Source organism: Harpia harpyja, chromosome 17 (genome assembly GCF_026419915.1).
Source record: "Harpia harpyja isolate bHarHar1 chromosome 17, bHarHar1 primary haplotype, whole genome shotgun sequence".
Taxonomy (NCBI): domain Eukaryota; kingdom Metazoa; phylum Chordata; class Aves; order Accipitriformes; family Accipitridae; genus Harpia; species Harpia harpyja.
This window is the reverse complement of record NC_068956.1, coordinates 2,318,953-2,346,333: the sequence shown is the minus strand read 5'-3', so window position 1 is coordinate 2,346,333 and position 27,381 is coordinate 2,318,953. Positions and strand designations below refer to the sequence as shown.

Below are 27,381 nucleotides of genomic sequence, written 5' to 3'. Positions count from 1 at the left end.
TTGGACATCTGCAGATGCAGATCTTCTGTGATGAGTCAGATCTTCCCTTGTGTGACTCAGCTCACAGATGCTGAGTCCTGCATCACCGTGACCATCTCCCACTGAACAGCTACAGAGCTTCCTCTGCTCCAGGATCTGTGTTTGCTATTCTTACTGCAGCAACACAGCCACAGACGCCTCCTGAGTGCCTGACTATTCCCACAACTCAATATTTCTGTGAGTTTCTAGACCCATTTGGGAAGACCAGGAAAAAGACCTTTCTAGATTAAACATTTCTGTTAGCAATACAGGGGTCATCGCAACATCTTCATCAGCGTGTTATGAATGAATATAACCTCTGGTCTATGCAATGATGTAAGAGAGAGACAAAGGCCAGGGTATATTTACCTGCAGTGGCCAAGCTGCTGCCAATGCCCACAGTAGCTAATTTAACTATAGGAACAGCCAAAAGGCATTTCGACCCGCTCCGTCCCATCCCAGTTACCTCTCAAAGCCTTCAGGTTCCCGGTGGCCAGGACACCAGCTGAGCATAACAAGACTCAGCCACATGCACGCTCAAACCCTGCAAGACTTGCTGTGTCCAACGGCCAGAGGGTGATTTGCGAGGAAGAAGTGAAGAAGAAACATTTGCAATGGCTGGATGGATTTTTTTGTGCTTTCAGTGAAGACTGCAGCAGCTGTGGTTAATTCTAAAATGGGAAATAGAGAAAAGTTCATTGGCCGATCAACAACTTTCCTCCCTGCAAGTTATAAAAGAAGGAAAATGGAAATCTAACAGTGGCTTTCGCTTCTAAAATTAACATAATTCTCCCTGACACAAGAATGCGGCTCTGCAATACCAACAGCACAAACCCTGGCACTCTGGCAGGACAAAGATCTGACCCTGGAAAAGTCTTTAATGTGTGGACGCAGCCCACTGCATCTGGAGCAAAATGCTAGCGGCCCCTTCTAAAGATTACACTAGCAGGCGTCGCTCTGCAAGAATGCATCAGGGTTGCATCATGTGGGCTCCTTGAATTTTCCAGAAATCCTGCCTACCACCTCTTCCCTGCCAAGTTTTCACTGAAAACCTATACAGTAGCTAGGAAATACACACCGAAATTCTCTGCTGGCATATTTTAAACAGGCAGGAGTATTTAGACTAAGCATAGTATGTGGTTTTTGATGCCGGGACATATGAAAGATGTCCCTTTTTGCTAAGGGTCCCACATGCAGAACCAGTATTCTGGGACATAGGAAACTTCAGACAGAGAGAAATACATCGTTAAATTTATTACACATTACCTGTGACACTATGCATCTATCATGCACTGCAAAACGACATCAGAAGTGGCATTAAAGTTGCAAAAAGCACTAAAAAGCTTGGAAAGGCCAAATTAAGTTCAAACGGGTAACTCTCACTTGAGCTCAACCACTCTTACGACACAGAGAGCAAAGAAACTCTCAGATGCCTTATCTCTGTTCTCATCAATGCATGCTCAATCCTCTACCAGCCGGTCCCCTTGCCTAGGAGACTGGTCTTGGCCTTTTGCAGATACATCCGAAACTGCCACGAGGGTTACGGTTCCTGACCCTGTTTGGACCTACGTGAAGGCACCCGACCGGCGTGACATTTGCCTCCCATGTGGGTGCATTCTGTCAACCCAAGCAAAGATGCAGCAGCTCAGATCTAGACACAAACTGGTTTGGACCCACCAGATCAGCACAACAATATCACCAGGGCTGGGGCAACCAAGAGCCTCTGGTCCCTGGACCCGGGGAAGGACGAAGCCCCTTCTCCTGTTGTATCTCTCTGGGCAGCTTTCCTGTTGCCTCTGTAAGAGCAGAAAAGACGAAGAGGCTGCCAAGCCCCTTCCTAAGCATCCCTTTGCTTACATATCCGCAACACGTGGGCGATGAGAAATGTACACGCCGTTTACTCCTGCTGGACCGCTGCCCGGTGCAGGGGGGGGTGCCGAGCCCAGCATATCTTTCCTCAGATTCATCTCTCCCCTCCTCCTTTCCTGCCTTAAAACTGCTGCATCAAGCACCCTGAAGTCCACAACGCAGCAAAACCCCCAGCCCCCTCCTGCATTCGGCCCCCCCCCAGTCCCACCAGCATCACCAGTAGCAGAGTTTTGCAGCTCAGCTTGCTGGGGACCTGATTTCCAACAACCAAGCCACTTTGAGGGACATCGGTAAGATTGGCGAGGCAGGCAGTTGTGTAACTTGTGTGCCTACGCACAAGCAGGCGTGCACACGCGTGCACGGGCGTGCACACGCGTGCACACGCTGAACCCGCCCCAGAGCAGCAATGTGCTGGAAGCAGAAGATTGGCTGGCGGAGGATCTCTTTCCAAGCAAGGGTCGGTTTTAGGGGCGTTTCTGTTCCTTCGGCTGGCTCCAGAATAAATGGTTTCCTTTTACATCCCGTTTCCTCAGAAGAGGCCTGAAATATTGCTGCGCTGCAGGGGAGGGGGGGCATGTGGGTCTGCGCCTCCTCTCAGCTTTCTGACCGCTTCAACCAAATTTAAAGGAGAGGCAGAGAGCTCAAAACTTTTAAGTTCCCATGTGCGTCTTGAAAACAGGCAGCCAGGAAGAGCTTTAACATCGCAGCGGACGGGAATTCAGCTTTTTAACGAGACATCAGAGATTCCCCTTTGCAGCCCCACTCTGTGCGTGACTGAGCAGACGGACCACCCTGGTCCTGGGCCTTCTTTGCTCGTATTTTGTAATAAAGGGTCAAAAACTGGAAATGGTGCATTCCTTGCTGCCTGCCTCAACCTCCTTACAGTGGGGAAACTGAAGCTATGGCATCCCAAATCACCGGTCTCGCCCCGCTCTCACAGCCTGCCCTTGAGATGGCCCTGGTGTTCGTGGGGCTGACGTGGCTGAAAAACTAACTACTTTCTTTTTCTTTTGGTTAATTTTCGGGTGGATCCAGACGGTCCCAGTCACTGCGAGGCAGAAGGGAGGGGGTGAGGACTGAATATCAGCAGTCCGAGGCAGCACATCCAGCCAGCCTGGAAAGCGTACCCCAGAGTCCCGCGTCTTGTTGGTTTGCCACGATCCCAGACCAGAGCTCCTGTATCAGTGCAGAAAGAGCACGGGACCCGGCGGCCACGTGCGTCCTCCCAGCTTGCCACCCAGGGATGGCAAACTCCTGCCCTGGAGCTGTGGCTGTCCACAAGGACCCCATCTCCTCCCCCCATAGCCTGGCTCCCGGGAAGGTACGGGCTGCAGGGGTTTGCAATCCGACCTGCCGTCACCCGTGCTGGACCTCCGCCGAGGCCTCGCAGATGTCATTCTTTCCACCCAAAAGCACCAGAGGAATTTCCCCCCGCCTCGATGCGTTGGCAGGAGACCCTGTGGATTTTGAACTTTTCTCTGGGAGTATTAAACAGGGATTACAAACCGGGATCAAGGGAGTCTCTCTCCTCCATGCCCTGTGGGAAAGCTGCAGCTGTGGCCTCGCTAGCCTGTCCTTCCTTGTTCGTGCATCACGGCATACCTGCGTGATACCACGGATGGAGAATTCGCCCCCCTCCAGGGCAATCACAGTTCGTTTTCCTCTGCCTTTTTCTCCTCCATCACATCTGCTGAAGAAGCAAAAGCTGACCAGTGCTTTGCAGAGGATGCGTGCATCCAGAGGCTGAATTTGCAACTTCAGGGCATATACACCTACCCTGTGACCTCCCAGAAAGCCAGGGGCCGGCATCCCCAGCTCTGGGCACAGCAGGCTAGCAGAGATGAGTTTGGCTCGTCACTGCTGCAGACCAGACAGGCCAGGGCACAGATCCACGGGACACTCAGCCTTTCAGCTTCACTGCCGTCCTTTGTGTGCCGTCTATTCAGATAAAGCTGGTCCCTTCCAGCTCCAGCCAAACTGGGACCCGGGCACGGCCACAAGCCAGAGAGGGGGAAGAGGGCTGTGATTCTGCCAGAGTCCAAGACATCGCTACCTGCAAAGCCATCGCTCCGTGATGCCTGGAGCTGCGTGAACGAGTTCAGAGTGGCAAAGGAGGATGTCGCAAGGGGAAAATTAAAGCACCGATCCTGAACTTGCCCTTGAGCTGAGCAGAGAAGCAGAATCCCCCCAAAGCCTTTGTATGCGCGTACCCAGAGAAGCAGGCGAGCTCTGACTAGTCTGGATAGGGAGGGATTCCCTCACCCAACACATGCTTGATCTGCCTGGAGGTGAGGCCGTGGTGTTTGAGTGCTACTGGGAACTCACCTGAGACTGGAGTCATGCTGGCTGCCACCATTCACGGCTCCTCACACGGCTCTGGGAGATGACCGCAGGCTGGATCCCTCCATCGGCCACGGCTGCTTCCAGGCTCCATCCAGACCTGTTTTGCTCTGGTTTGGGGAAGAGATTTGGCTGGTGAAACTGAGACACGGGCAAGCTCCTCAGCAATCCCAGACAAATCCGTGATAACACCGCTCCTGGGGCTGCCCTGGGAAGCTCTGAGAAATGGTCTGGGGAGGATTGAACTGATTTGACAAGGTTTGAGCTGCCCAAGGGAGGGTTTCTTTAAGGCTGGTTCACCTTGTCTGTCATTAGGTGAGAAAACGATGCCCAGCAGATGCGGGCAGGAGAAGCAAGAAGCGGTGCAGAGGCAGGGGAGCATTCACATCAGTGCTGCCTTTGTCTCACCCTTGCAGGCAGGTGAGATAACGCTGTCACCAGGATGGGGGACGCAAGGGGGACGTGCAAATTTGGGAATTTGACTGTATCAGGGAGTGTCCCAGGCTGACTGCATCCTCTGCAGGAAGACTAGATGCATTCAAGGTGGAGGCTGCAAAGAGGATCAGTATCACCTTTGCTGCCTCCACCGTGATCTTTGCAAGTCCCGTGGTTTTTAATCCTCCAAGACCTAATCCTGCCATGTGCTGTGCTCCCTCCAAGAGATGTTCAGCACCATGACAGCTTCTCAGCTGCTCTTCAGTGCCAGACCCATGCTGGCTCTGAGCATCCCTGCCTTCCTCATCTGCAGCACAGAGAAACCCCAGAGGTAACTGAGTTACCCACAAGGGGAGGCAAGGCTCGTAAACTCTGAGGCTCATAAGGACATGCAAAATGTCCCACTAGGCCAGCGTGGGTCGTCTATCTCCGCTCCACCAGCAACCATGGGAGAGGCAAGCACCTTGAAAGCAAGCAACTGGTTCCAGCTTGCCTGTGGTCCATTGCAGTTGTGCCACCCCAGCACCCAAACCTGCTGGATTAGGGATGTTCAGTATGCATCCCCATTAGTATCTACTTCTGGAACTAATTAGTCTAATTTGTCTAATCCTTTTAGATTAGATCCCATCTGCCTCCTGTGGATGCAACTGCATGTAAAAGGACTCCCTGGGATCTATTTTAAAATGATCTCCTGGTAGCTTCTACCTAGCTCCATGCTCTTAACTGTGGGATGTGGTGAACAGCTTTAATCCCCTACCCCGTTAAAGCTGAGAGTTACAAGAAGGGACTAAGTATCTCTGCTCTACAAATTGCCTTCATTGCTATCCTTGCTACAGACCATGCTTGATCCTGGAAAGCAGAAATCCTGCACCAGCGCTGCTTCACGGCAGCTTAGAAGATGACAGACTCTGTCACTGATAGAGGAAAACAAGGGTCAGTCTCCCAGGTCACTCCAGCCTACAGGAAATGGGGAATGTGCAAAGCTGCTGGAGTTTATGTTTAAAAAGTTCTGTCCAAAGAGCCTGTTAGAGTGCAGTGTTTGCTTTCGTTTGCTTTTGTAGAAGTAAAGTGCTCCTTTAATATATAATCAAGTGAATTAGTAACACTGCTTTAAATAAGACAAGCCAAACGACCACGACAGCATCAGTCCAGATGTTTTACAGCTGGGCATCGGGTTTTACCGCAGAGCTGGGTGTAGGACTCACGGTACCAGTCGGATTTCACTGCTCTCCACCCCAGTAGCTCCCCCACACCCGCCCCAGGCACTGTGGCAAATCTCCGTCTGGTTTGTGGGGGTGTGTAGGATCAGACCCATATCACAAATTGTTTGGGTTTTTTTTAATTAAAGTATGTTATAGCTCAGTAGATTTGCAGCCCCCTAAATCCAGAGGCTCCCCAAGGAGGATAACCGCTCTTGAAATAACTCGCAACAAAAGAAACGCAAGTTTTGCCCTACGCGCAAGTGTGTTTTAAAGCTGGGCGGCTGGAGGGGAGGAGTTGTGCTGGAGAAGTGGATGTGTCTTTTGGCAGCTGGGCCCTCTCATTAAAGGAGCAGAGAAGACGGAAGAAGGCAACTCCCAGTATCGCTCCCCCTTCCCGGTCCTCTCCCCGCATCCCACTGCTGTAGGATCTCCTACGTGGCACTGTGGGGGCAGGGAGCGCTGGCCACAGCGCCTGCAAAGTCCAGTTGCACTTGGAAATCACTCGATGGCAACAAAATCTCCCCCTGCGATGCACATCAGCCCGATTCCTAGCACTTTTGCCCTGGACAAAAATGTTCACGGCCAAGATTAAGCTGTTTGGTGACATTTTGGTAGAAATTACTCGTTTTCTGCACATTCACATCCTAAAGCCCTGCAGATTTATTGTGGCTGTCTTACAGCAATGCACTCAGGATTGTGTTGTCTGGGGGGATGAATTAGTAGCGTGGGGCAGCTGGCGATAGCAGGAATAGGTTGGAATATACAGTCAAAAATTTGAAATATCTTTATGCTGGGCTGCCTGTCCTCAAACACAAAGAACTATTTTTATTCAACTCCAAATACCCGTTATTGAGGCAGAGCTACTTAAAAGGACTGAAGCACAGAGCCCTGCACTTGTGTCAAAGGAGTTTGGTGCTGGGAAGCATTGGAAGAGATCAAGATTAAAAGTTTTAGAGTTTATTTTAAATTTCACTAGGAAGAAAAAGAAAATCTTACATGGGAAGTAATTACACAGAAGGGTTTGAAGGTGGAGCAATGCAGGACTTGGCAGAGAAAACCAGCTGACACTGGAAGTTTAAAGGAGCTTTTCTCATTTATCAGCTGGTACGTGCTGCTGGTACAAACCAGTAACATTTCACCTGTGTATTGATTGTTTGCTGTCAGCAAATTCATTTTTTACTATGGCAACATAGTAATAAAGCAGAGATTGTGCTATAAAAACCCTGGGGCCACATCCTGATCATTTATGCAGATACAAAGCCAAGAAAACTGCTCAAATATACACAAGGGTGCACAAAAATATGATGCTCAAGGTACTTCAAACCTCTGTCTCCCACTGAAGCCCTCCCTTCCCAGAAGGAAACTGATTTCTGAACATCACGTTGTGAAGCCATTAGGACCATTTAGGCACGTTATCATTAAAGACCGCAGCGTAAGGTACCTGCTAGGATGCAAAATGCCCAGGCAAGATGTCAGCTGGAAACATGTTTTGTTCAGGTATTTCTTTCTCCACACACACCACTGAAATAAAAAAAAATAAAATTAAAAAGGCCAGGAGCCTTCAGGCATCTGAAATGACGTCATGCTTGGCACCCAAAAGGTCACCCAGTGAGTGAGACCCCTTGGCACTTTTCCCCTGTAACAGCTTTTGTGCAAATGACACCGCATGGATCAATTCAGCCATAATAAAGGCTATTGGGAATGGATGAACGGGACAATCTCACAGCCAGAAGCAAACACCCAGTGACCAGAACAAACCTCCTGTTATCTGCTACCACTGTTATCAAGGTCCTGTTGCTGCAAACGGTGCTGTGAGCGAAATCATCGTAGAAACACATATTTTGTTTTTCTATTAAGAGTTCTGGGGAGCTGGTTTATTGCAGCTGGTGGAAAATTTTGTACAGGGAGGTCTCAAAGACCTCCCCTCATTTGAGGTCTGGAGTATCTGCACACACGGCATCATCTGAACGGTTTAGACAGAAGAAAAATGTCACTTTTTGATGCCGTCTTCTAGAATCGGTAGACCAATGTTGTGCAGGGAATGCAAGGTGCTTGCAAGACAACAACTCAGGTCTGAGGGCAGAATAGTCAAAGCCAGAAGACAAAATCAGGTGCTGTTTTCTACTATAGCAACAAGAGGTAGCAACCTGCGAAGACCCCTGTCTTCCGAGGGAAGTGGAGAAACTTGCAGAGCCAAAACCGGGGCGGGGGGGGGAAATGAAATTATATGGTGATTAGAAGCAAGGGAAGACATAGACATCAGTTAAACGACACAATGATGCAGCATCCTTCTGCTAGTGTGGCAACCACCAATGAGGATGGAGCTTAGTTACTGGGTGGTACCTAGCCTATCACTATATCCCAGATTGCCATTAAAAAAAATCCCATGCCTGCTTAAAACGTGACAGGGTTGAAACCAAGTGGTGCTCAATACTTGTGACTCAGCGCAGAAACTTCTCTATGGCACATACTTTGCTGCAAGCGCTCTCAGCCAGGCAGTCTGGCACAGGGCGGCATGAGCGTTTAACTCCTTCGACATTACTTTGGGGCTGCGGATATTTGCAGCCGTAACGCCTTTCTAAACTGCCTAAGTTTGCCAGACATGAGGATTTTGCCACGGTGTTACACTACAATGAAGAACAGACCCCAACCGACCTGCTGCTCTCACACCTAGGGTGCGGGGGGAGGTTTGGAAGTATGGAAGATGTGATGTTCACCAGTTCAGCAGCCCAGCTGCGGGGGAAAAAGAGGGGGTGTTAGTATAGAGGGGGGGGAGATGGATGGAAAACCAGTCTCTGTGGGATACAGCAATATGAGGAAGCTCTCCCACTGCCTGTAACTTGGCCATCAGGTCCCTGCAAGGCAAATACAGGTCCTCTTGGGTGTCACCTCACTGTGGGGCATTTAAGAACATAGAATCACAGAATCATAGAACATGGGCAGGGGCACCTCCCACCAGAGCAGGTTGCTCAAAGCCCCATCCAGCCTGGCCTTGAACACTGCCAGGGATGGGGCAGCCACAACTTCTCTTCTCTGGGCAACCTCTGCCAGTGCCTCACCACCCTCACAGCAAAGAATTTCTTCCTTATATCTAATCTAAACCTGCCCTCTTTCAGTTTAAAGCCATTACGCTTTGTCCTATCACTACACGCCCTTGTAAAAAGTCCTTCTCCAGCTTTCTTCTAGGCCTCCTTTAGGTGCTGGAAGGGCAAGACGTGGCCTGAACCAGGTGCAGATGTTAAACACTCGCTGCCTGTGACTGCTCCGCTCCTGCCTGAAACCCTTTGCAACACCCCTAACTTCACGGAGGATGACACCCCGGAAAAAAATAAATAAATCACCCGCCTCACGCACCAACAACCACCCAGCCCCAAGAGGTGCCGGGGCAGGGGGGGGGGGGGTAATAAGAAGCTCCAGAGCCCCGTAAAAATGCAAAAAGCACCGTTTGGGCTTGGGAAAGCCCCCCCCGAGCCCTCCTGCAGGGCCTGGCTGGGGGCACGCACAGAGGCAGCTCCGGCCGTGGCGGCAGAAGGAGGGACCACGCGTGTCCCCCCCCCCAGCCCCGCCGGACCCCCCCCTCCGCTTTGCAGCAGCGGGGCCGGGCGCTCCCTGCTATTGGCGAGAGGCAGGGAGAGCTCGATCGGATCCTCCCCTTCCTCTCCCTCCCCGGGCGTTTTTTGCGAGGTTTTTCCCAACTTTCCAGAAGTTTCTCCCCGTCCCCTTATATACCCCCTCCGCCGGACCGTGAGGTGCACAGGGGAGCCGAGCAAAGCAGCACCCCAGCCCCGCAGGTAAAAAAAAAAAAAAATAAAAAAAAAATAAAATAAAGGGGTGGTGGGAGGGGGAACCCGGGGCAGCCCGGGTTCGCAGGAGCGCTGCCAGGCAGGGATGTGGCCAAGCTGAGATTGCAGCAGGCTGCGTGTGGGTTTGGGGGTCCTGCATGTTCCTGGCTGGCCCCATGGGGCAGGGAAGGCGGGGGGGGGTATTGCATGGGGGGAAAGGGGGTTGCATTGGGGTGGGTTGAAGTGGGGTAGGGTACAGACCGCCCCACAAGCCGGCTGTGTTTTTTGAGAAAAGACATTAAAAGATCCGCCCTCCCCCACTTGCAGTGAAGCCGCACCCTGGTTTTACACCCAGGAGAAACTTTCAGGGGGCGAAGAAAGAAAAGGGGGGGGGGAGGGGGGAAGCAGCAACTTGGTCCAAGTGGTCCCGGAGCAGCCCTGGTTGGAGAAAAAAGCCTCCAGCCCCTGCTCCTGCCCAGCCTGGGAGCCTGCGGGACCCTGGGCACCAGCCCAGCGCAGGAGGGGGGGCTCTCACTACAGCCTCCCCGCGACAAGACTGACTAACCCTGTCCTTCTGCCTGCCTTAACAAAGTGTCACGTCCCTCCGCTGACATGGAAATAGCCTTTTGCTTGCATGCCTCCATCCTGTGGCTTTGTCTCGGTCCTGGGAGAAATACAGTCCTCGAAGGGGTGCGTGCCTCTGGCTGGCTGTCGTGGGCGATGGTACCTCCAAATCCTGCCAGGAGAGCGGGTCCCCAACGGCCCCGAGGAGGTCTGCGGAATGCCACGTTGGCACGGGGCGTCCGCTTGCAGGGCTGGGCCGTACAAATGCAAGAGAGGATGTTATCGGCTGCGCATTCCCCTACATTCCCTCTATTTTCACCCTGGGTTATGAATTCACCAGTAATCTCAGCCGTAATCCAAGGATGGGCAAAATTTCTCTGTCCCGCCGCCGCGGGCTGCGTCACTCGTCGCAGCCCGGGGCACCCAGACACATTTCTCACCAGTCTCTGAAGTAATGAACTTTTTTTAAGCTGAGGATATAAGCGGTGTGGGCTGCCCGTTGCTCGCAAGAGAATTACTCCATGTATCTGTTTTCTTTCAGAATGAAAAAGGCAAACGTTGACCTCACTATGAAACAGTTTCAAGGTATCTTTAGAAATAAAAGGGAAGAAAAAAAAACAAAAGAAAAACCCTCAGATTTTAAATGCTTGCCACACCCGATGCTGTCTGCACCTTAAAAGTGCGTCAAGGGCAGTTTTGAGCCCGTTGCACAACTCTGTGCACTTAGGTAGCCAGGATGGCTCTTCCCTTCAACGGAAGGCTTGCTCCCAAAAGGATTTTAGGATACAAGCTGCCTCCCTCTCTGAGGCTACGTAATTCCCACTCTGGCAAAGGGTCCCTAGTGCAACTGCGCACTCTCTTTGCTTCGGGCTATGTGCGTGTTTCCTTCCATATGTAATCCCAGCGGGCCCTTCGCTTCCTCCTCTGTTGGCTTTAACCCTGAAGCTGCCCCGTTGCAGCCCTTTCTTGTCGCCGCATGCGAGATGCAGCCTCCGAGGCTGGCCAGGAGCAGGGTGGGAGGAGAGGACCAAGGAACAGAACTTCACTGTAGCCTTGGGCGTGACGCAGCCCGTGGAGGAAAAGCTCGCCCAAAAGCTCGCTTTGCGCGTGAAGGTGGAATTTAAGCCCCGAGGATCTGCCGTCAGGAAGGTTCGCTGTGAGCAGCGTGAAGTCGGGAGGGAGGGAAGGTCCGGGGACAGGTTACAGCCTCGGAGGCAGGCGGGATGAGCTCCAAAGAGCTTTCAGGGACGGCATTTAGGACTGGTCAGTCTGCAGATTTATCAAAGCTAGTAGCTCAGAGCCCTCACTGGGGATGGGTGCACTGACGTTGTAAAGAGATGCATCTACCTAATGCATGAACGTATTGGGAGGGGGCTCTGCTGGGGAAAAGGAGGGGTCCACCACCTTCCTCTGCCCCAGTATCTCCCTGGCAGGGCTGTACAGACAAAACTTAAGTCGGACAAAGCTGACCAGACAGTGCTGGATCTTCTCAAGGGGCCCCTCTGACTTAGCTCGGTGGAAGCTCATGTGCTCCATCTAGTGTCTAGAAAGCTGAGCTTTTGGGTACCGAGCTGGGGTCCCCAGAGAGGACGATCCCTGCCCCCAGTAGCCCCTAGATCGACAGGCAGCACTGTGCTACATGGCCCTTGGGCAACAGAAACATCCTACTTTTAGCTTTTCCCCACCACGGCAGAGGTTTGACCTGCTACTCTGGGGACAGAAATACCTGTTGCTTCCGTTCCCTGGCCCCTCCTTAAGTCATTTACTGTACGTGAACATATGGTAATATAGTAAAATTGCTTAAAAAGGAAGCATTCATTCAAAATGCACAGGCTCTGCGTGCCAGAGCGCAGCCTGGACTCTTGAAGATTAACTGTTGTTCAGGGGAAAGCCCAGTGTGGACTTGGGATCGCTGCACCCCAAGCGAAGCGTTGATGCAGATGCTCTGGCTATCACTGGAGCCTAGGAGTGGGTTTCACTGGAAGAGCCCCTGGGGTCTCTGAATGCTCCAGGAAGGGCGTCAGTCATGCTGACGGTGAGCTCTTCTTGCCCAGCAGGTCCTCAGAGGTGTTGGGTGCCGCTGAAGCCATGTGGATTACTCTGGTGCTCGCTCTCTGCGGCCTCGCTGCAGCCGTGCCGTCGGAGGACAGAAAGCTGAGCGACAAGGCAACAACGCTGGCTGACCGCAGCACGACGCTGGCCTTCAACCTCTACCACGCCATGGCGAAGGACAAGAACATGGAGAACATCCTGCTGTCCCCCGTGGTCGTGGCCTCTTCCCTCGGCCTCGTGTCCCTCGGGGGCAAAGCCACAACCGCCTCCCAAGCCAAGGCAGTGCTCAGCGCGGACAAACTGAACGATGACTACGTGCACAGCGGGTTGTCCGAGCTCCTGAATGAGGTCAGCAACAGCACAGCCCGCAACGTCACCTGGAAGATCGGCAACCGCTTGTACGGCCCTGCCTCCATCAACTTCGCCGATGACTTTGTGAAGAACAGCAAGAAACACTACAACTACGAGCACTCAAAGATCAACTTCCGAGACAAGAGGAGCGCCCTGAAATCCATTAACGAGTGGGCAGCCCAGACCACGGATGGGAAACTCCCAGAGGTCACGAAAGACGTTGAGAAAACCGATGGGGCTCTCATTGTCAATGCCATGTTCTTCAAGCGTAAGTTCTACCTTCAATTCTTGATACAAGTGACCCAAAACCTAGCCTGAGCCAATACAGCAGCCCAAATGGGAAGGTGAACAAACCCCGGGTCCACTCTTTTTCAGAGCGAGTAGTTGGGAACTGTGCATGAAATTACCACCCACTCCCTTTTCTTACAAGCTGAATTTCTCTCTCCTGCAGCTCACTGGGATGAGAAGTTCCACCATAAGATGGTGGACAACCGTGGCTTCATGGTGACCCGTTCCTACACTGTGGGAGTTCCTATGATGCATCGCACAGGTGAGTTGCAAACCTCCTGCCCCACGTCAAGACCAACCGGAGTTATGCTTGCTTCAGTTTTCCACCAACTGCTTCCAAGATTGTTTTGCCTGACAGGCATTAAGTGAGAGAGAATAAAGCAGGGTGCGCTTGTTCTGCTGATTCAATCTCTCTGTAAGCCGAGAGAATCCATGTTTCCTATTGGGTGCTTGGCTGTTAGGAATAAATCCTAGCTTATCATGCAAATGAAAGCCGCAGTTTTGAGTTGCTGCCAACTCCAGTAGCGCTGGGCCAGTTCCCAAAACAGCGTTCAGACCCGCTTCCCTTGCTGGTCAGGGAAAGCCCAGGGTGAATTCACAACAAGGCTGTGGGTAGCTTTGCCTCTGCCCCACATCTTACCGTTTCCTGCTTCTGATTTTAAGGTCTCTACAATTACTATGATGATGAGACAGAGAAGCTCCAGGTGGTAGAGATGCCACTTGCTCACAAGCTCTCCAGCATGATCTTTATCATGCCAAACCATGTGGAGCCTCTGGAGAGGGTTGAGAAACTGCTGAACAGGGAGCAGCTAAAGGCCTGGGCTGGCAAGATGAAGAAGAGATCAGTGGCCATCTCGCTGCCTAAGGTCGTCCTGGAAGTCAGCCACGACCTTCAGGTAAAGTTGGTCCTTAAAGAAAACAGTTGGGCCTTGCAGTTCTTTGGGGTGGGAGAGAAGATAGTGGGATGATTTTTCTGTGCCCGTCATCCTTTTTCCAGCGGCTAGCCTAACCATGGCTGGAAAGGATTGCACTGTGTCATCTCTGGGAGGGTTGCTGACCTCTTTTCTCCTCCTAGAAACATTTGGCTGATCTGGGCCTGACAGAAGCCATTGACAAAACCAAGGCTGACTTGTCAAAGATCTCTGGCAAGAAAGACCTTTACCTGTCCAACGTCTTCCACGCTGCTGCTCTTGAATGGGACACGGAAGGGAACCCCTACGATGCTGACATCTATGGCCGAGAGGAGATGAGGAACCCCAGGCTCTTCTATGCTGACCACCCCTTCATCTTCATGATCAAGGACAGTAAAACCAACTCCATTCTCTTCATTGGCAGGCTCGTGAGGCCCAAAGGGGACAAGATGCGTGATGAGTTGTAGTTAGGTTTTTTTTTTCCCAGAGCTTTGGTTTGTGTGTTTTTTTAGTGGGGGATTTCAAAAAAGGGGAAACACTATTTTGTATCCTTCTCGAACTATGGGTGCTATTCAGACCAGGGTGCATTGTGATGAGAAACCAGCATACACTTTACCTCACCCCAAAATACTTATTGCACAAACCCACCTCCAGAGAGGAACAGGGAAGCCTGGCACAAGAGGGTCACCAGGAGTGGAAGGGAACTGGCACGCACTGTCTCAGCTAGTGGCATTCTCAGCTGAGATGTTCAGGCTGATGCCTAGCTCCTCCCTACACTAGAGTTAAGCCTCCTGCTAAGTACCTTGCTGCTACCATCAGCCCTGCAAAGGCACGAGCCCTCCACTCTTCCATCTCAAACGCTTCTGCACATTTAGCTCTGCCACTTACTTTTCTCCCCCTTTGACGCTATGCGGCACCACACCAGAGCTGCTCTGGTCGCTTTGCAGTTGTTCCTTGCTTCTCTCCTCAGCGGTGTATAACAGAGCACGAAGGGCCAATCCTGCAGTCCAGCCCCCTCTATGGCCCTGGGAGCAGAGCAGAACCGTGACAGCATGTAAGTACAGAGATTGTATGGAGTTGTGCCCTTCTGTCCTGCCTAGCCCTGCTCTGCGTGACTGTTAGATGCTTCAACTGCAACAGGTCATCAGCTCCTTAGGTAGAACACTCGCTGCAAAGCCAAGCGCAGCCTTGCTCAACACTTCACAGAGAAGTAAGTGGCTTAGGGGTGTCAACAGAGAGGCCAAAGAGCAGATGGGCTCCTAGAAAGATAAACCTGAGGTCCCTTCAACACTCTCGCACAACAGAAATGACCCTCAGGATCACGAAGGGGGCTTTTGGGCCAACATCTGGAATTAAACACCCTGTACTAGGCAAACAGAGGGACTCCACTACTCTTCGTGCTTCTGCATCAGCACATAGGGCTGGGAAAGAGACAGTTACCACTGTGAAGGTTCTCCCAATTATTGACTAGGGCTGGTACCCGTCAGCTCCCGTAGCAGGCCAAGGGACTCCTGCGGGCTTCTCACGGGGAGGTGGATCAGGTTCACTTCCACTTTCTTGTTTAAATACAAAGCTTTAGAACTGCCGTTACCTGACTTCCTAATGACCCTTTTCTGAAGCTCCTCTCCTCCATGATACTTTAGCTCCCTGTTGGCTGACCTGGATAAGGGCGTGTGGAAAAACAAATGTATTTATAGTTATACTCGTATTTATGTCTGATAATTAGCAAGTTTCACAGCCTGCTCCAGCCTAGACTTGGAGGCTACTGCCATCTTCTCTTTAAGGGATATCATCAGGTTAGTACTATTCAAAGAAGTAACTGATATGATCCCATGAGCATTGAAGCATGCGTCAGGTAAGCCTTGCTATGCACTGAGAGACATCGTAAAGCAAGTAATGACAAGATTATTGAAATGAGAAAAATCTGTGCATCACAATCTAAGCGCCAGTTATTTGAAATCAGTAAGGACAGTGACTGCATTGCTTTTCTTTGTTTTTATTTCCCTGCTAATGTGCTTCGTGTCAGGTTGCTACATAGAAGCCCAATACTGCATTTTTTCAGACCATACACAGGACTATTTCCACTTATTTATTAAGTTACAAGTACAAAGTCTCTTATTAGGTGTCTCCTATAGTCAAAAATACGGCAGCTTGACCTGACCATGCCTTCTCCAGGTTTGCAAGGTTACACAATCACAGAAAAGCTCATCTGCCCTAATTCCTATCCAAGCCAGCCGGAATGGGAGATTCTTGTCCTTAAGCCTCTTCCCAGATCATATTCCCAGGTGCTTTCCCCACTGTGTTGGGAGGTAGGAGGCAATCCACAAGGATGTACCCAAATGCACAGGAAGCCTAAAGCCCAGTGTGTATGCGAAGACACTACCCGCTGAATCAGCGCACTGAAACCCACACGCTGTAGCACATTATGGAGGATGGGGGTGGGTGGGTAAAAGGGGTGGGCAAGGCAAGAACACACTGTGGGATATTGTGAATAATTTGCATCATGTGGATGCAGGCGTCTGATGGCTTTTATTGTCTGTTCTTGTACCACACAATGACAGTTGTATAATTTTGCAATAAAACTTTTTCAATGAACCTCCGGCAGCCACAGTCACTTGGCAGGGTTTGGGTAGAGACAAAATACTCTTAAAAGAGCTTAGGGAGGTTCCTTGCCATCTTTAAATCCAATACACCTCTCTTAATCTGTTAATTATGGACAAAAATTACACTTAATACACAACAGATGGGTTCTCATGACATGTCTGTCGCTATTAGCAGGTCAGCTTTTCACTTCACTTTAAAATTTTTCTCCTGAAACTGCAAGTATCCAGCATCTTTAATGCTTCACAGGTAAAGGACCTACTGCCCTGCCCTCCTCTGACATTTAACAGAACAGCAAATGGCTGTTAAAATATGGCGGCGTAGGAAGAAAAAGCGAGCTGTTAGCTGCAGGGACCAGCCTTCCAGACCCTACAACTCAAAAGCTTCTCTAGCTGGGATCCAATTGAAGGAAATAGAGGAGGAAAAGGAACTGCAAGAACCTGCACCATCGCTATGGCCATACAGCTAAATATGACTTCCACAGTTGGAAAATCCAGCAGTATCAGACCCTGCTGGCCCATGTCCTTCCACTTCTGGGAAGGGATTAACTTTCTGCCACTCGGTCACAAGCAAAACTAAAGCCACAGACATCTCACCTCCCCTTTTCCCTGAGCCAAAATAGCACGTCTGGGAAGGACAGGCACCCACATCCACGTGGAGCTCCTCACAGACTGAAAAAGCACCAGCTGCTTGCCGGATCACAGTCTTTCACTGCACAAAATTACAGAAGCCATCTCCAGCACTAACCATGGCAGCCCAGGAACACCATCAACCTAGAATAGCAATACTGCAAGTTAAAAGCTTTCCAGAGCTCCTGAGCTCATCCTACCCCCAGCTCATCTTGCAAGCAGCTTTAAATACTCGTGTTTTTCATCCTAGGGAAGACAGCACCCTCAAGACACAGGGAACTGAATGAGCCCCCTACCCCTCCTTTAGCAGCTTCTTCTAACAGCTCATGGTGGTGGTATATTCCAAGCAATGCATGCTAGAAAGGTATTCGGTTCACATGTGCAAACCTTCACCATTATGGGATAATCATAGAATCACAGAATGGTTTAGGTTGGAAGGGACCTTTCAAGGTCATCTAGTCCAACCCCCCTGCCATGGACAGGGACACCTTCAACCAGATCACGTTGTTCAGAGCCCCGTCCAACCTGACCTTGAATGTTTCCAGGGATGGGGCATCGACCACCTCTCTGGGAAACCTGGGCTAGTGTTTCACCAACCTCAGTGTAAAAAAAATTCCTTTTATCTAGTCTGAATCTTTCCTCTTTTAGTTTAAAACCATCACCCCTTGTCCTATCACTACATGCCCTACTAAAAAGTCTGTCCCCATCTTTCTTACAAGCCCCCTTTAAGTACTGGAAGGCCGCAGTAAGGTCTCCCCGGAGCCTTCTCTTCTCCAGGCTGAACAACCCCAACTCTCTCAGCCTTTCCTCATAGCAGAGGTGTTCCAGCCCTCCGATCATTTTGTGGCCTCCTCCGGACCCGCTCCAACAGGTCCCCGTCTCTCCTGTGCCGAGGACTCCAGAGCTGGACGCAGAACCGCAGGCAGAGTCTCACCAGAGCGGTAATCCTTGATGTTGTCCTCAACTTCTCACAACATGATGGATCTAGCAAGAAGAGAGGTACAGCAATACCACTCTTAAACACACTACTTGCACATCTCTTGATCTTACACACAAACAACTATAAACACCTCTTGATTCTATCAGTAATTGGCACTGTAAGATTAATAGGCTGATGGACCAGGTTGGAGGGCTTTAAACCAGAAAGAAACTGAGCCATCTCCAGGAAAGCCAGCCCTCACTGGAGGACTGCAGGAAAAGTTTCTAGCTGATCGTCTAGTATATTGGGACATTTTAACAATTTAGGCACAACGTGCAAGGCCTTGCACTGCGTGTCACTTACATTGCTTCAGGCCTGCCAGCTTTCACACGTTTCCTGCTCCTATAAAGTGGCAAAGCTGGCCTGTCACTTTCTTTATTCCAAATTCAAATTTATATTTCAAAAAATCAAAAATGAATGTTGATATTACTTACTCTAACACTTAACATGTAATAACTTTTTTTTAAAGCTTTCCACTCAAAGATGTGCACAGAAACCTGAAATCAGACTCACTCTCTGACACCCTGAGAAGGCACATCTGTTTCTGACAGACTTAACCAGCTTCCCAGCCAGCACCCTGCCAGGCTGGGTTTCCAGGAGGCCTGCCAGAGAAGCTGGGAACAGGAAGGCTGAGGCTCACACATCCACACACGCTGCCAGACAGACCAGTTCCTGACACCGTCAGTTTGAAATTCCAGTTCGTACACTGCCTGCCTAGTTCTGCAAAGAAGCCTCCTGCAAATGGAAATCTGGATGTAAAAGCTATTCCTAAGCAACAAATTTTGCAGATTTGTACAATTTTTGTTAATGTAACGAACAGGTTCTGAATTTCTCAAAATCTGAACAAAACAAAGCCTTGATCCTGTGCACATGATCTCTTACAATGTGCGTAACAGTCTCTTCCCATTACTGCATCAGACTTTGAAAAACACACTGGGAAAGGAGCTGACAGAACTAGAATCTCTGCCTGAAACTTAACCAAATGCTCAATTTCGCTGCTTTAGCTACGAGGCTTTAGTTTGACTGCAGCAGACAAGAGCATCAAAAGTAATTCATACAGCAACGGAACAGAAGTGAAAACACATCCCACCTACAGACTACGCATTTCAATAGCTTAAGCAGCCTTGTCATCTATTATCAACTTCAGGATCTACCTGTGTTATCATACAGCTCATTAAAGCCAATTATTAATACAGTGACAAATTAATGGACTGTCTACTCAAGCCCTCAAAGGAAGGAAAGGTTTTTTCCCCAATCGCTTAAATATATTACCATCTCAAAGCTTAGGACAGATGGTTTGAAATCCAGAGTGTACACTTCCCCCCCCCCCCCCCCCCCAATGTGTAAATACCTACTCAGAAGTTTGTCTCACCCCACAGGTTCACCAACTAAGGTTACCTGACCCTAACAGGAGCTATAATGTTCCTATATGGTCTATAGCCCTGCAAGTCACATAGTGAATGTCTTTTAAGTGACAAGGGACGTGGATGCACAGAGGTGAAAAAAGTATTTAGTAGAACATAGTAATATTTCAGTTGGAGCGAGAAAGGTATAAACTACTGCAACTGCTTCCGACATTGCTAAAAAAGCTCCCCCTTCTGGAAACCTCGGAGAAAGGGACTGGTATGCAAGTGAAAAGTTACCAGTACTACTGCAGTTCATGGGGTGTTATTCATGACCCTCTAAACACCGGATTGCTGCTCCAGCTCTACCTAGAAATCAGTATTTTGTCCCCACTGTGTTTAGATCAGCATCTGGTATGTTCACTCCAAAAGGGTAACACAAGCCGGAAGAAATGCAACAGAATTTCTTCCATACCAAAGGTGGGAGCAAGGCTTTCCTGGAATACATCTTGCAAAAAAAAGCACCTCCACAAACACTGTCTTTTGTGATTTTATTAAGAGATGTTTTCAGGACAGTCAAGCTTCTGGTTGCAGATGTTACAAACCCTACAACAAAAAAACAAAATACTGAGTGAGATGGTGGCAAACCATTTCCCATAACCATTCTCCTACCCGAAACACTGAACAAACAAACGGGCTCCAAATTTTCAAATTAAATGGCATCCCTCACTTCCTGCATTTTAGCCAATGACAGCCCTTTTGCCCACAGGAACAGACCTTGCTAGTCAGATTCCCTTCTTTCACTGTGGCCCTGCAAACTCCCTGAACTCTCCCTGTTCACACAAGGCCAGCTTCAGTCAGAGAACACCACAGCCGGGCTCTCACTGGAAGCTAAGGAATTCTTCTGGAAGAGGCCTTAGGCCCTGTGCCTCCTGCTGCTCTAACTGGAGAAAGCGAGCAAAACTTTTAAAAGCAGCAAGTTGCACATTTTCACTAGGAACAACCCAGAGCAGGTCTCAGACAATTTCAAGCTATCAATTTCTCTCTGAGAAGCTACTCCTTCAGGGAGACAGGATTTCAAACCTTTATTATTTACTTATGAAACCAGCCTACACATTGTGCTCAACGTTATTGGCTTCTAAATCTATCCCAAACTGGATCCCATGGAGGGTGGGGTATATGAGGAATATACACCCTGTGCTTGCCAACTGCACGCTGGTAACAGGTGGTACAATGTGAAAACATCCAAGGCACTGAACCCTTCTCAGACAAATGCCTCTAAGTCACTCAAATTGTGACCCAAGGTCCCCAAATCCATGCTGTAGAACACAACACAGAATAGGGCACTTGGACAAGCATACTCCCTTTCAGATCTGTCATCTCATCTTCACTGAAGGGTGTGCTTAGCCAGTTTGCAGCATGCCTTAAACCATGCCCCCTTCATCCAGGGCAATACTCTAAACCCAACCCAGCTGATCACTGTGCCTGGCACAATGCAGCAGCTTTTCCTCCCAGTATCCCAGCTACTGTACAGCTTTTTTGGTGACATGACACCTTTTCCGCATGGATCCTCCTACCACGCGCAGGCACTTACCCCTCAGGCAGTGGGAACGGGCTGAGGCATGGCTGGCTGTTCTGGTTTGCCACCTTTCTGCTCTGAAATGGGGGTGGTGGGCAAGATCTCTTCTTTGGGTTCCACAATGCTGACATGGTCTGGCAGAGGCTTTTTGGGGCCAATCTTTCCACTTGGGTCCCAGGGCAACATAATCTTTACTTTGATGCCCAGTACTCCTGCGAAGAGTGACAGGATAACACAGACACGCTCATTAGACACAGAACATCAAGTACATGTTCAGTAGGGACAAGCCCCAAGGTCACAAAATATGCTATCTGCACCAAAAACATCTCCTGATGACACTGAAGATGCAAGCTGATTGACACAAACGGGCTACAGCTTAAAAATCTAATTACTGTGAATTTACATCAGCGTGTTTACCTTTATCCAATTCATTGCCTTTGTTAACTGCAGCCTGGGACTACAATGAAAACGTGCTATATCCTTAAGTCATGCTAAGCCTGGTTTTAAACCCTGTCTTTCCTGAGATAACTCAGCTCACTTTCCTAGGAAATTGCACTGGGTTTTTTGCATCCCTTCTCAGACAAATGCCTCTAAATCATCCAATGAGTAGGACATCCTGCCCAAGGCAGCATTAGCACAGCACCACAGAACATGGCACTGAACAGGCTGCAATGACACAAGGACATCCCTTCTGACTCGTCATCGTATCATCACCGAAGGGAGGGCGGAGAATAGCTTTGTCTATGCTAGTATCCCTACATCAGGTGTTCTGCAATTAAGTAACCCAAAGCCAATTAAGATGCAGAAGTCATTTGTGTTTTACCAGGGGGAAGGACAAGTGTCAGCAGGCTTGGCTAGTTTAGCTGGGAAGACTTGCCAGGTCACAGCTATGGGGGAAAACTGTCTGTCACTTGCTTTTTCGTGGGTCTTGTAGCACCCGTGTTCTGTCTGCCTACCCCTAGGAGCCAAGAATCCAAACTGCCAACAGCTCTTAAACTCCGTCAATATGCATTTAATTTTTAAGTTGTTTTGCTACCCAACCTCAGAGGCCACAGGACACAAATGACAGTATCTGGAAAATCTAAAGCCACATTCTCAACTGGAAACATGCAATCCCCACCACTAGAAAACTGGATGACATGGGATGACTACACAAAATTCTGTTGTCTGCTGACGGCCCCTTCTCCATTCCCATTCACGTAACACAAATGCAAATAAAGTTCTACTTCAGATGTAATGTGCAAACTCCACAGCGAGAGCTTAGTTGCAAAAGCCCAAGAGAACAAGAGATTTTCAGAGTCAGAACTACCGGTAGCACAACTGAACCACTTTGCAAGATCAGTGGTGCATCAAAATCATGTGAGTTACCATCCCCCAGGTGACAGAGGGAAACCTCCAACCTGCAGGCACAGGATGCCAGGAGTTGAGATCTAGCTCTGAAGCACTGATAGAAGGAACCAACAGAGCTGCAAAGGGATCTGCATCCCAGCCACTCACCCTGCCGGAGAAGGACGTGACGCACAGCTGTGTCAACGTAATAATTCACTGGGTCTCCACTGTGGATCATCAAGCCATCCACAAACTTCATGGACTTGGCACGCTGACCTCTGAGTTTGCCGGACACAACCACCTCGCAACCCTTGGCACCGCTCTCCATAATGAAGCGGAGGACACCATAGCAGGCTCTGCAGGGAGAGAGCAGCAACAGCCACAGCGTTACTCCCACTCTGCCAAATCCGCGTGGCTCCGTGAAGGCATTTTACACCAATTTCAAGCACAATCACACTTCAAGTTTTGTTTGTAAGAAGCCTTCCGAACTCACACCCTGTCAATGCTATGCAAAGCAGCAAAAATCTTCACATCGTTTTAGCAGTCAAACCCAGCCTAAGAAAACTCTTGTGACTTATGGTCCTTGTAAGGTTGTAGGAACAGTGACAAGCACACATTCTTTGTGACACAAAAGCAGCTCCACAGCTGAAGGTGGCCAATACACCCACGTCAGGAGCACAGCTCCCCATCCCTTCTCAGACAAATGCCTCTAAATCATTCAATGATGACAGGATGCTCCTGCTGGAAGAACCACACGCAGCATCACAGAACATGACGCTGCAGAGGTACCGCAACAAGAGCCACCCACTTCTGACTCGTCATCTTATCATCACCGAAGGGATCTGAGAAGCAAGGCCACTGTCACCTGAACTACAATTCAGCCAGAAGGCGTGAAATTGTATTTCACTCCTCCACCAATTTATTCACAAAGAAGTAAATGCAAGCTTTAAGCACGCTAGTCAGACAACTTGTAATCCAATCTACTCTAAGACTACAACTTTCATGTCTGAAATACATTCTAACAACTACTATCAAAAGTAACTGGGTACTAACCAAAAAGCTTCCATACGGTAGAATTATCAATATAAACTGCCCTCTCCAAGCGCAGCATTACTAGGTTAAATTTTCAAACTAAAGATGAGCCAGCAAGGAGGTTTTTTGAAATGGTATTTGAATCCCATGCTTCCTTAGCGTGCCACCACACTCAACTTGCTCTACTCACCGACGCACTGCTAAACCTCCCAGAAGCTTGTACCGCAGGGACTCTGCCTGAGCGATTGCACACAGACCTCTCGTGGCCACCTTCTCGGCATAGAGCTACAAAGGAGAAGAAGTAAACTCAGAAACAGAGCTGTATTTCAAGACAGTTTTCAGTTAGTCCTTCCCCATTCACATGCAGAAGTTTTTTCCTTGGACACTACACTCCCTTAAGTCCTTCAGTGCCTGTCTCCTACTCCAGGCAGAGCTGAGACACACTGACGACACTCCAGGGAAAGTCAGGAGACTATTAAAACATCCATGGTGCAGTCTCCAAGAGCTGCTGCTTCACACAGCCCCAGAACATTAAGTATCACTGGAGAGAGGTATCCAGACAATCACAAAAACTTTGCTTGAGACACAGTTTTTACAACCCACCAGTCACATTAAGTCTGCTTAAGTATTAAAATCAAACCTAAGAAAAGGTTTGATTTTTGAAAGCTGGGAGAGTGAAGTGTATTAAATCTAACATCTCCAAGAGACCAAAGTCTGATACTTCAGAAGAAGGAGACATTCAAAATCATGCACATGATATTCTTAGAGCTGAAAAATCATGATGCACTCTGTGAGCGTTTGTGCCATTCAGTATGTTTAAGCATTTGCTGGAGATAATCGGCAATCTTCCCTGTATAATGTGATCCAGCAGCACTGGCCAAGCAGGAATCAATGCAAGCACCACCCCAGACTACACATTCCCCATCCCCCCCAATTTGTTTTAGAGGAAAGTACTAGTAAGGGCACAGATTTCAAGTTAAAAGACCAGAAATAACTGGTGTGTCACTTACACTGTCTATTTCATTACAGTATCATACTCAAAAATCTCAAAGATCCTTCTGCACTGAAAGAATTTCTTTGTAAGGACAGAAGCATTATGAATACAATAAGGGTAATGGTAACACACGAATACCAAACATTATGCTGTTACACTAGCTTCTCACCTCAATACCAGGACAGTAACATTCTCTACAAAACATTTACAGGCACGTTTAAAAAGTTTTATCTGCATCCTCCTTGTTGAGTCATCAGAGAAAATGAGCCAAAGTGACAGCACTCAAAATACCACAAACAGCAAAGCATTTTGTATTTCAGTACAAGAGTGTTTTGTGAGAATAGGTAAAACAGGCCCCAAGTTATCTTCAAGTCAAACCGCCTTTCAGCTGACACCATCCAGACAATGCACAAAGCTAACTGCACAACCCACTTACTACTTACTGTTTTAACCAAGACACTTTTACCTCAACGCTTCCCTCAGGGAAGCCAAACCTCTTCTGCACGACAGCTGTCAGCTCCCGGATGCGACGTCCCTTTTCGCCCAGGACATTCTGAGTTCTGGAAAAAAAAAGTACAGTACACCTTAGAAAAGTGTCTCCAGGTCTGAGCCTGTAACCATCCCAAACAGCTTCCAGCCCAAGCATCTAACTTAGTTCAGGGGTTGTAACAGTGCTGTACCACTAAAGATCACTTCAAGATCTCTTTCTCAAGTAGTTTCCCCTAATATGGACCACTTTAAGCTTCAGCCTGCAGCAGCATCCCTTACAGCCGTGCACAGCACCTGTGAGTCAACAACAGCATCTCAATTACCTGGTGGCAAGTATGATAATCTCAGTCCTGGTTGGAGTGACCCGGACTTCTACTCCGGAGTACCCATCTTCAGCCAGTTCACGAGTCAGAAACTCATTCAGCTCAGCTTTGAAGATACCGTCAGCGACAAACTAAAAAACAAACGGACCAAGTCAAGCTCCGTTCAAGTGCTCAGCCTGAACACAAGATTTTCACCTTCTGAGTTTGGGTGCAATCCATCCCTGGGACCACCCTGCAGACTGACAGTCTCTCCCCCCCAAGGAGAGGAAACAGCAGTGGTGAGAAATAAAAGCATCTCCCCTGAACTTCCCAGAAACAACTCACTTCTAGCAGGAGCCTACACCACTGCCTGATCCACACCTCGCTACAGCCACACTTCCATGCTGAAATCATAGCTCGCTGCTACGTCTTGCCGTGGCACTTTGATTCGATATGAATTTATATAAAATAATTACGGGAGGGGTCCCATCCCTTTACCATCCCTACAGGGGCCTGCTGCTAGGGCTCCCACTCCCACCCTGACAGTGCACAGGCCCCAAGCCTCCCTCCCTCCCTCTCCACAACAGGCAGAGCCCTGCACCCTCCCGCCCCCTCTGACCCACAGAACCAGGGAGTCCCTAAACCCAAACTCTTCCCACTAAAGAAAAAAAAAACCCACAAGGGAAACCCAAGCAAGTTCATCAGCTTCCAGCACCGCTCCGCGTCCCTCAGCACAACCCCCGCCTGCCTCCCTTCTGCACACAAGCCCGGAGCTCTGTACAAGCCCCAAGCAGGGCTGGGGGGGGTGGATCATGGCTTCCCCCCCACCCCGGGGCCTACGCAAGGCCCTCCGCGCCCTCCCTCACCCCGGCCTCCCGCCGCTGCCGCCATGTTCCCCGACGGGCCGCCGAACCGCATCCGCCGCCATCCTCCCGCATCCGCCGCCATCCCCTCGCCGCCGCCCCGCCCCGGCGACGCTCGGGGCCGCCCCCGGCGCGAATCCACCGATATGGAGGTGCCCCGCGGCCGCGGCGAGCCGGGCCGCCGCCCTCACCTTGCGCTTCTTGGAGATCTGCACCGCCATCTTGAGCCGCGCCGCCCGGCGGAAAGGAGGGAGCGGGCCCTAGAGGGAGGGCTATATCTGCCTTCCGCCGCTTTCCATTGGGCCGGAGAGATCACGTGGCCCGGCGGGCGGGGGCCGATGGGAAATGTAGTCTTTCCAGTGCCTTGGCGCGCCGCCATGTTGGGGAGGCTGAACCCTACCGCTGTCAGCGGGGTTTTCCGCCCTGTCAGGTTGCTGTGAACGTCCACTGTCTCCATTAAAACTGTTATAAAACCGGCATAAACGGGCACAGGAGCTGGCAGCAAGATAATTCACCCCGATTTGCTCCTTGGAGGCCCGCTCTGGCGGTAGAGACGCCCTCCCCTCATGGCACTGTGGCTGGCTGCCCCAGGCGTGAGGGGAGCGCAGCTCGAGGGCCGGCCCGTCTCCTTACAGGCCGCTGCTTTTGTCGTTTTAACCTTTTTTTTAGGCAGTCACAGAGGAAGGACATGCCTGTCAGGAAAAAGGCATGAAAATCACAGACAGGCTGTTTGGTTATTTCCAGGGAAACATCAAGAGTCTTTGCTGCCAAAGGATGCTGCACTGTTATCCATTAACTCGCTGCTTTATGTAAATTTTAACAGTAGCTATTAACTATTTATCGTTAACTGTAAATAAGGATGATCGCTAACTGTAAGCTTAAAGCTACTGCAGGTCTTCCTTACTCTGTGTGCAGCATCTTGAGCAGCAGGGCTATAGTCCCTATGCCTGGCTGCAAGACAAATGATTCGGTAAATAGGACAGTTGTGGCTCCAGGGCAGATCTTCTGTGGGTTTTTTTGACTCCTGTGATGGTATCATCACCTCACCAGTCCAAGCATTGGGTTAAATTAGTAACAGCAGGATGAGATTTCTCGCTTGAAACTTCTGCGGTGGCCAAAGATGGTGAAAGTGGCAATTTTTTTGGAAATGGTTTAGGGATTGTAGGGGATTACAAGGGTTTGGTTGTGCCATTTCTATTAGAAATAATAATAATGGGCAGAATCGATACATGAAAATACCCGCACACTAGTGGGTAAATATGGTCTGTTTGGGAAGAGTCGGCAAAGGGAAGGCCTGCCTTGCAAACCTCCCAGAAGGGAGCCAGAAGATAGGGGATAAAGGCAAAAAGGTTGAAATGAGCGACTTGGCTTTCTGTAAGGCTTCTCCTGGAAAGCCTTGCCAGAGGTTTTACAGAAACTGAGTGGCCAT

General features: G+C 49.7%; 2 protein-coding genes, 1 long non-coding RNA gene and 3 other non-coding genes across 9 annotated transcripts; 1 reads left to right on the top strand and 5 right to left on the bottom strand.

Moving 5' to 3' along the window:
• Positions 1 to 422: 422 nt before the first annotated feature.
• Positions 423 to 7,797, bottom strand: LOC128153532 (uncharacterized). Its single transcript, XR_008239001.1, has 3 exons — positions 7,306 to 7,797; positions 4,213 to 4,337; positions 423 to 689 (listed from the first exon to the last, which is right to left on the bottom strand). It is a non-coding gene; the product is annotated as an uncharacterized LOC128153532 (long non-coding RNA).
• A 1,680-nt stretch (positions 7,798 to 9,477) lies between these two features.
• Positions 9,478 to 16,407, top strand: SERPINH1 (serpin family H member 1). Of its 4 annotated transcripts, none has more exons than XM_052812462.1 (5): positions 9,478 to 9,655; positions 12,268 to 12,881; positions 13,065 to 13,163; positions 13,565 to 13,797; positions 13,977 to 16,407. In XM_052812462.1, exons 2-5 carry the CDS (start codon positions 12,299 to 12,301, stop codon positions 14,277 to 14,279), a joined length of 1,218 nt encoding a protein of 405 aa, XP_052668422.1. In that variant the 5' UTR covers positions 9,478 to 9,655; positions 12,268 to 12,298; the 3' UTR covers positions 14,280 to 16,407. The 4 variants fall into 4 exon arrangements, with proteins under 4 accessions (XP_052668422.1, XP_052668423.1, XP_052668424.1 ...); XM_052812463.1 differs by having other exon boundaries at positions 9,523 to 9,655; positions 12,265 to 12,881; XM_052812464.1 differs by lacking the exon at positions 9,478 to 9,655 and adding an exon at positions 10,773 to 10,795.
• Positions 16,408 to 19,901: 3,494 nt separating this feature from the next.
• Positions 19,902 to 26,254, bottom strand: RPS3 (ribosomal protein S3). The gene is made up of 7 exons (XM_052812467.1): positions 26,144 to 26,254; positions 25,111 to 25,241; positions 24,765 to 24,858; positions 23,495 to 23,589; positions 22,441 to 22,628; positions 20,959 to 21,155; positions 19,902 to 19,970 (listed from the first exon to the last, which is right to left on the bottom strand). Exons 1-6 carry the CDS (start codon positions 26,171 to 26,173, stop codon positions 20,962 to 20,964), a joined length of 732 nt encoding a protein of 243 aa, XP_052668427.1. The 5' UTR covers positions 26,174 to 26,254; the 3' UTR covers positions 19,902 to 19,970; positions 20,959 to 20,961.
• Positions 20,624 to 20,760, bottom strand: LOC128153615 (small nucleolar RNA SNORD15). Its single transcript, XR_008239027.1, has one exon. It is a non-coding gene; the product is annotated as a small nucleolar RNA SNORD15 (small nucleolar RNA).
• On the bottom strand, positions 21,515 to 21,662 carry LOC128153601 (small nucleolar RNA SNORD15). Its single transcript, XR_008239014.1, has one exon. It is a non-coding gene; the product is annotated as a small nucleolar RNA SNORD15 (small nucleolar RNA).
• Positions 22,963 to 23,110, bottom strand: LOC128153613 (small nucleolar RNA SNORD15). Its single transcript, XR_008239025.1, has one exon. It is a non-coding gene; the product is annotated as a small nucleolar RNA SNORD15 (small nucleolar RNA).
• Positions 26,255 to 27,381: the final 1,127 nt, after the last annotated feature.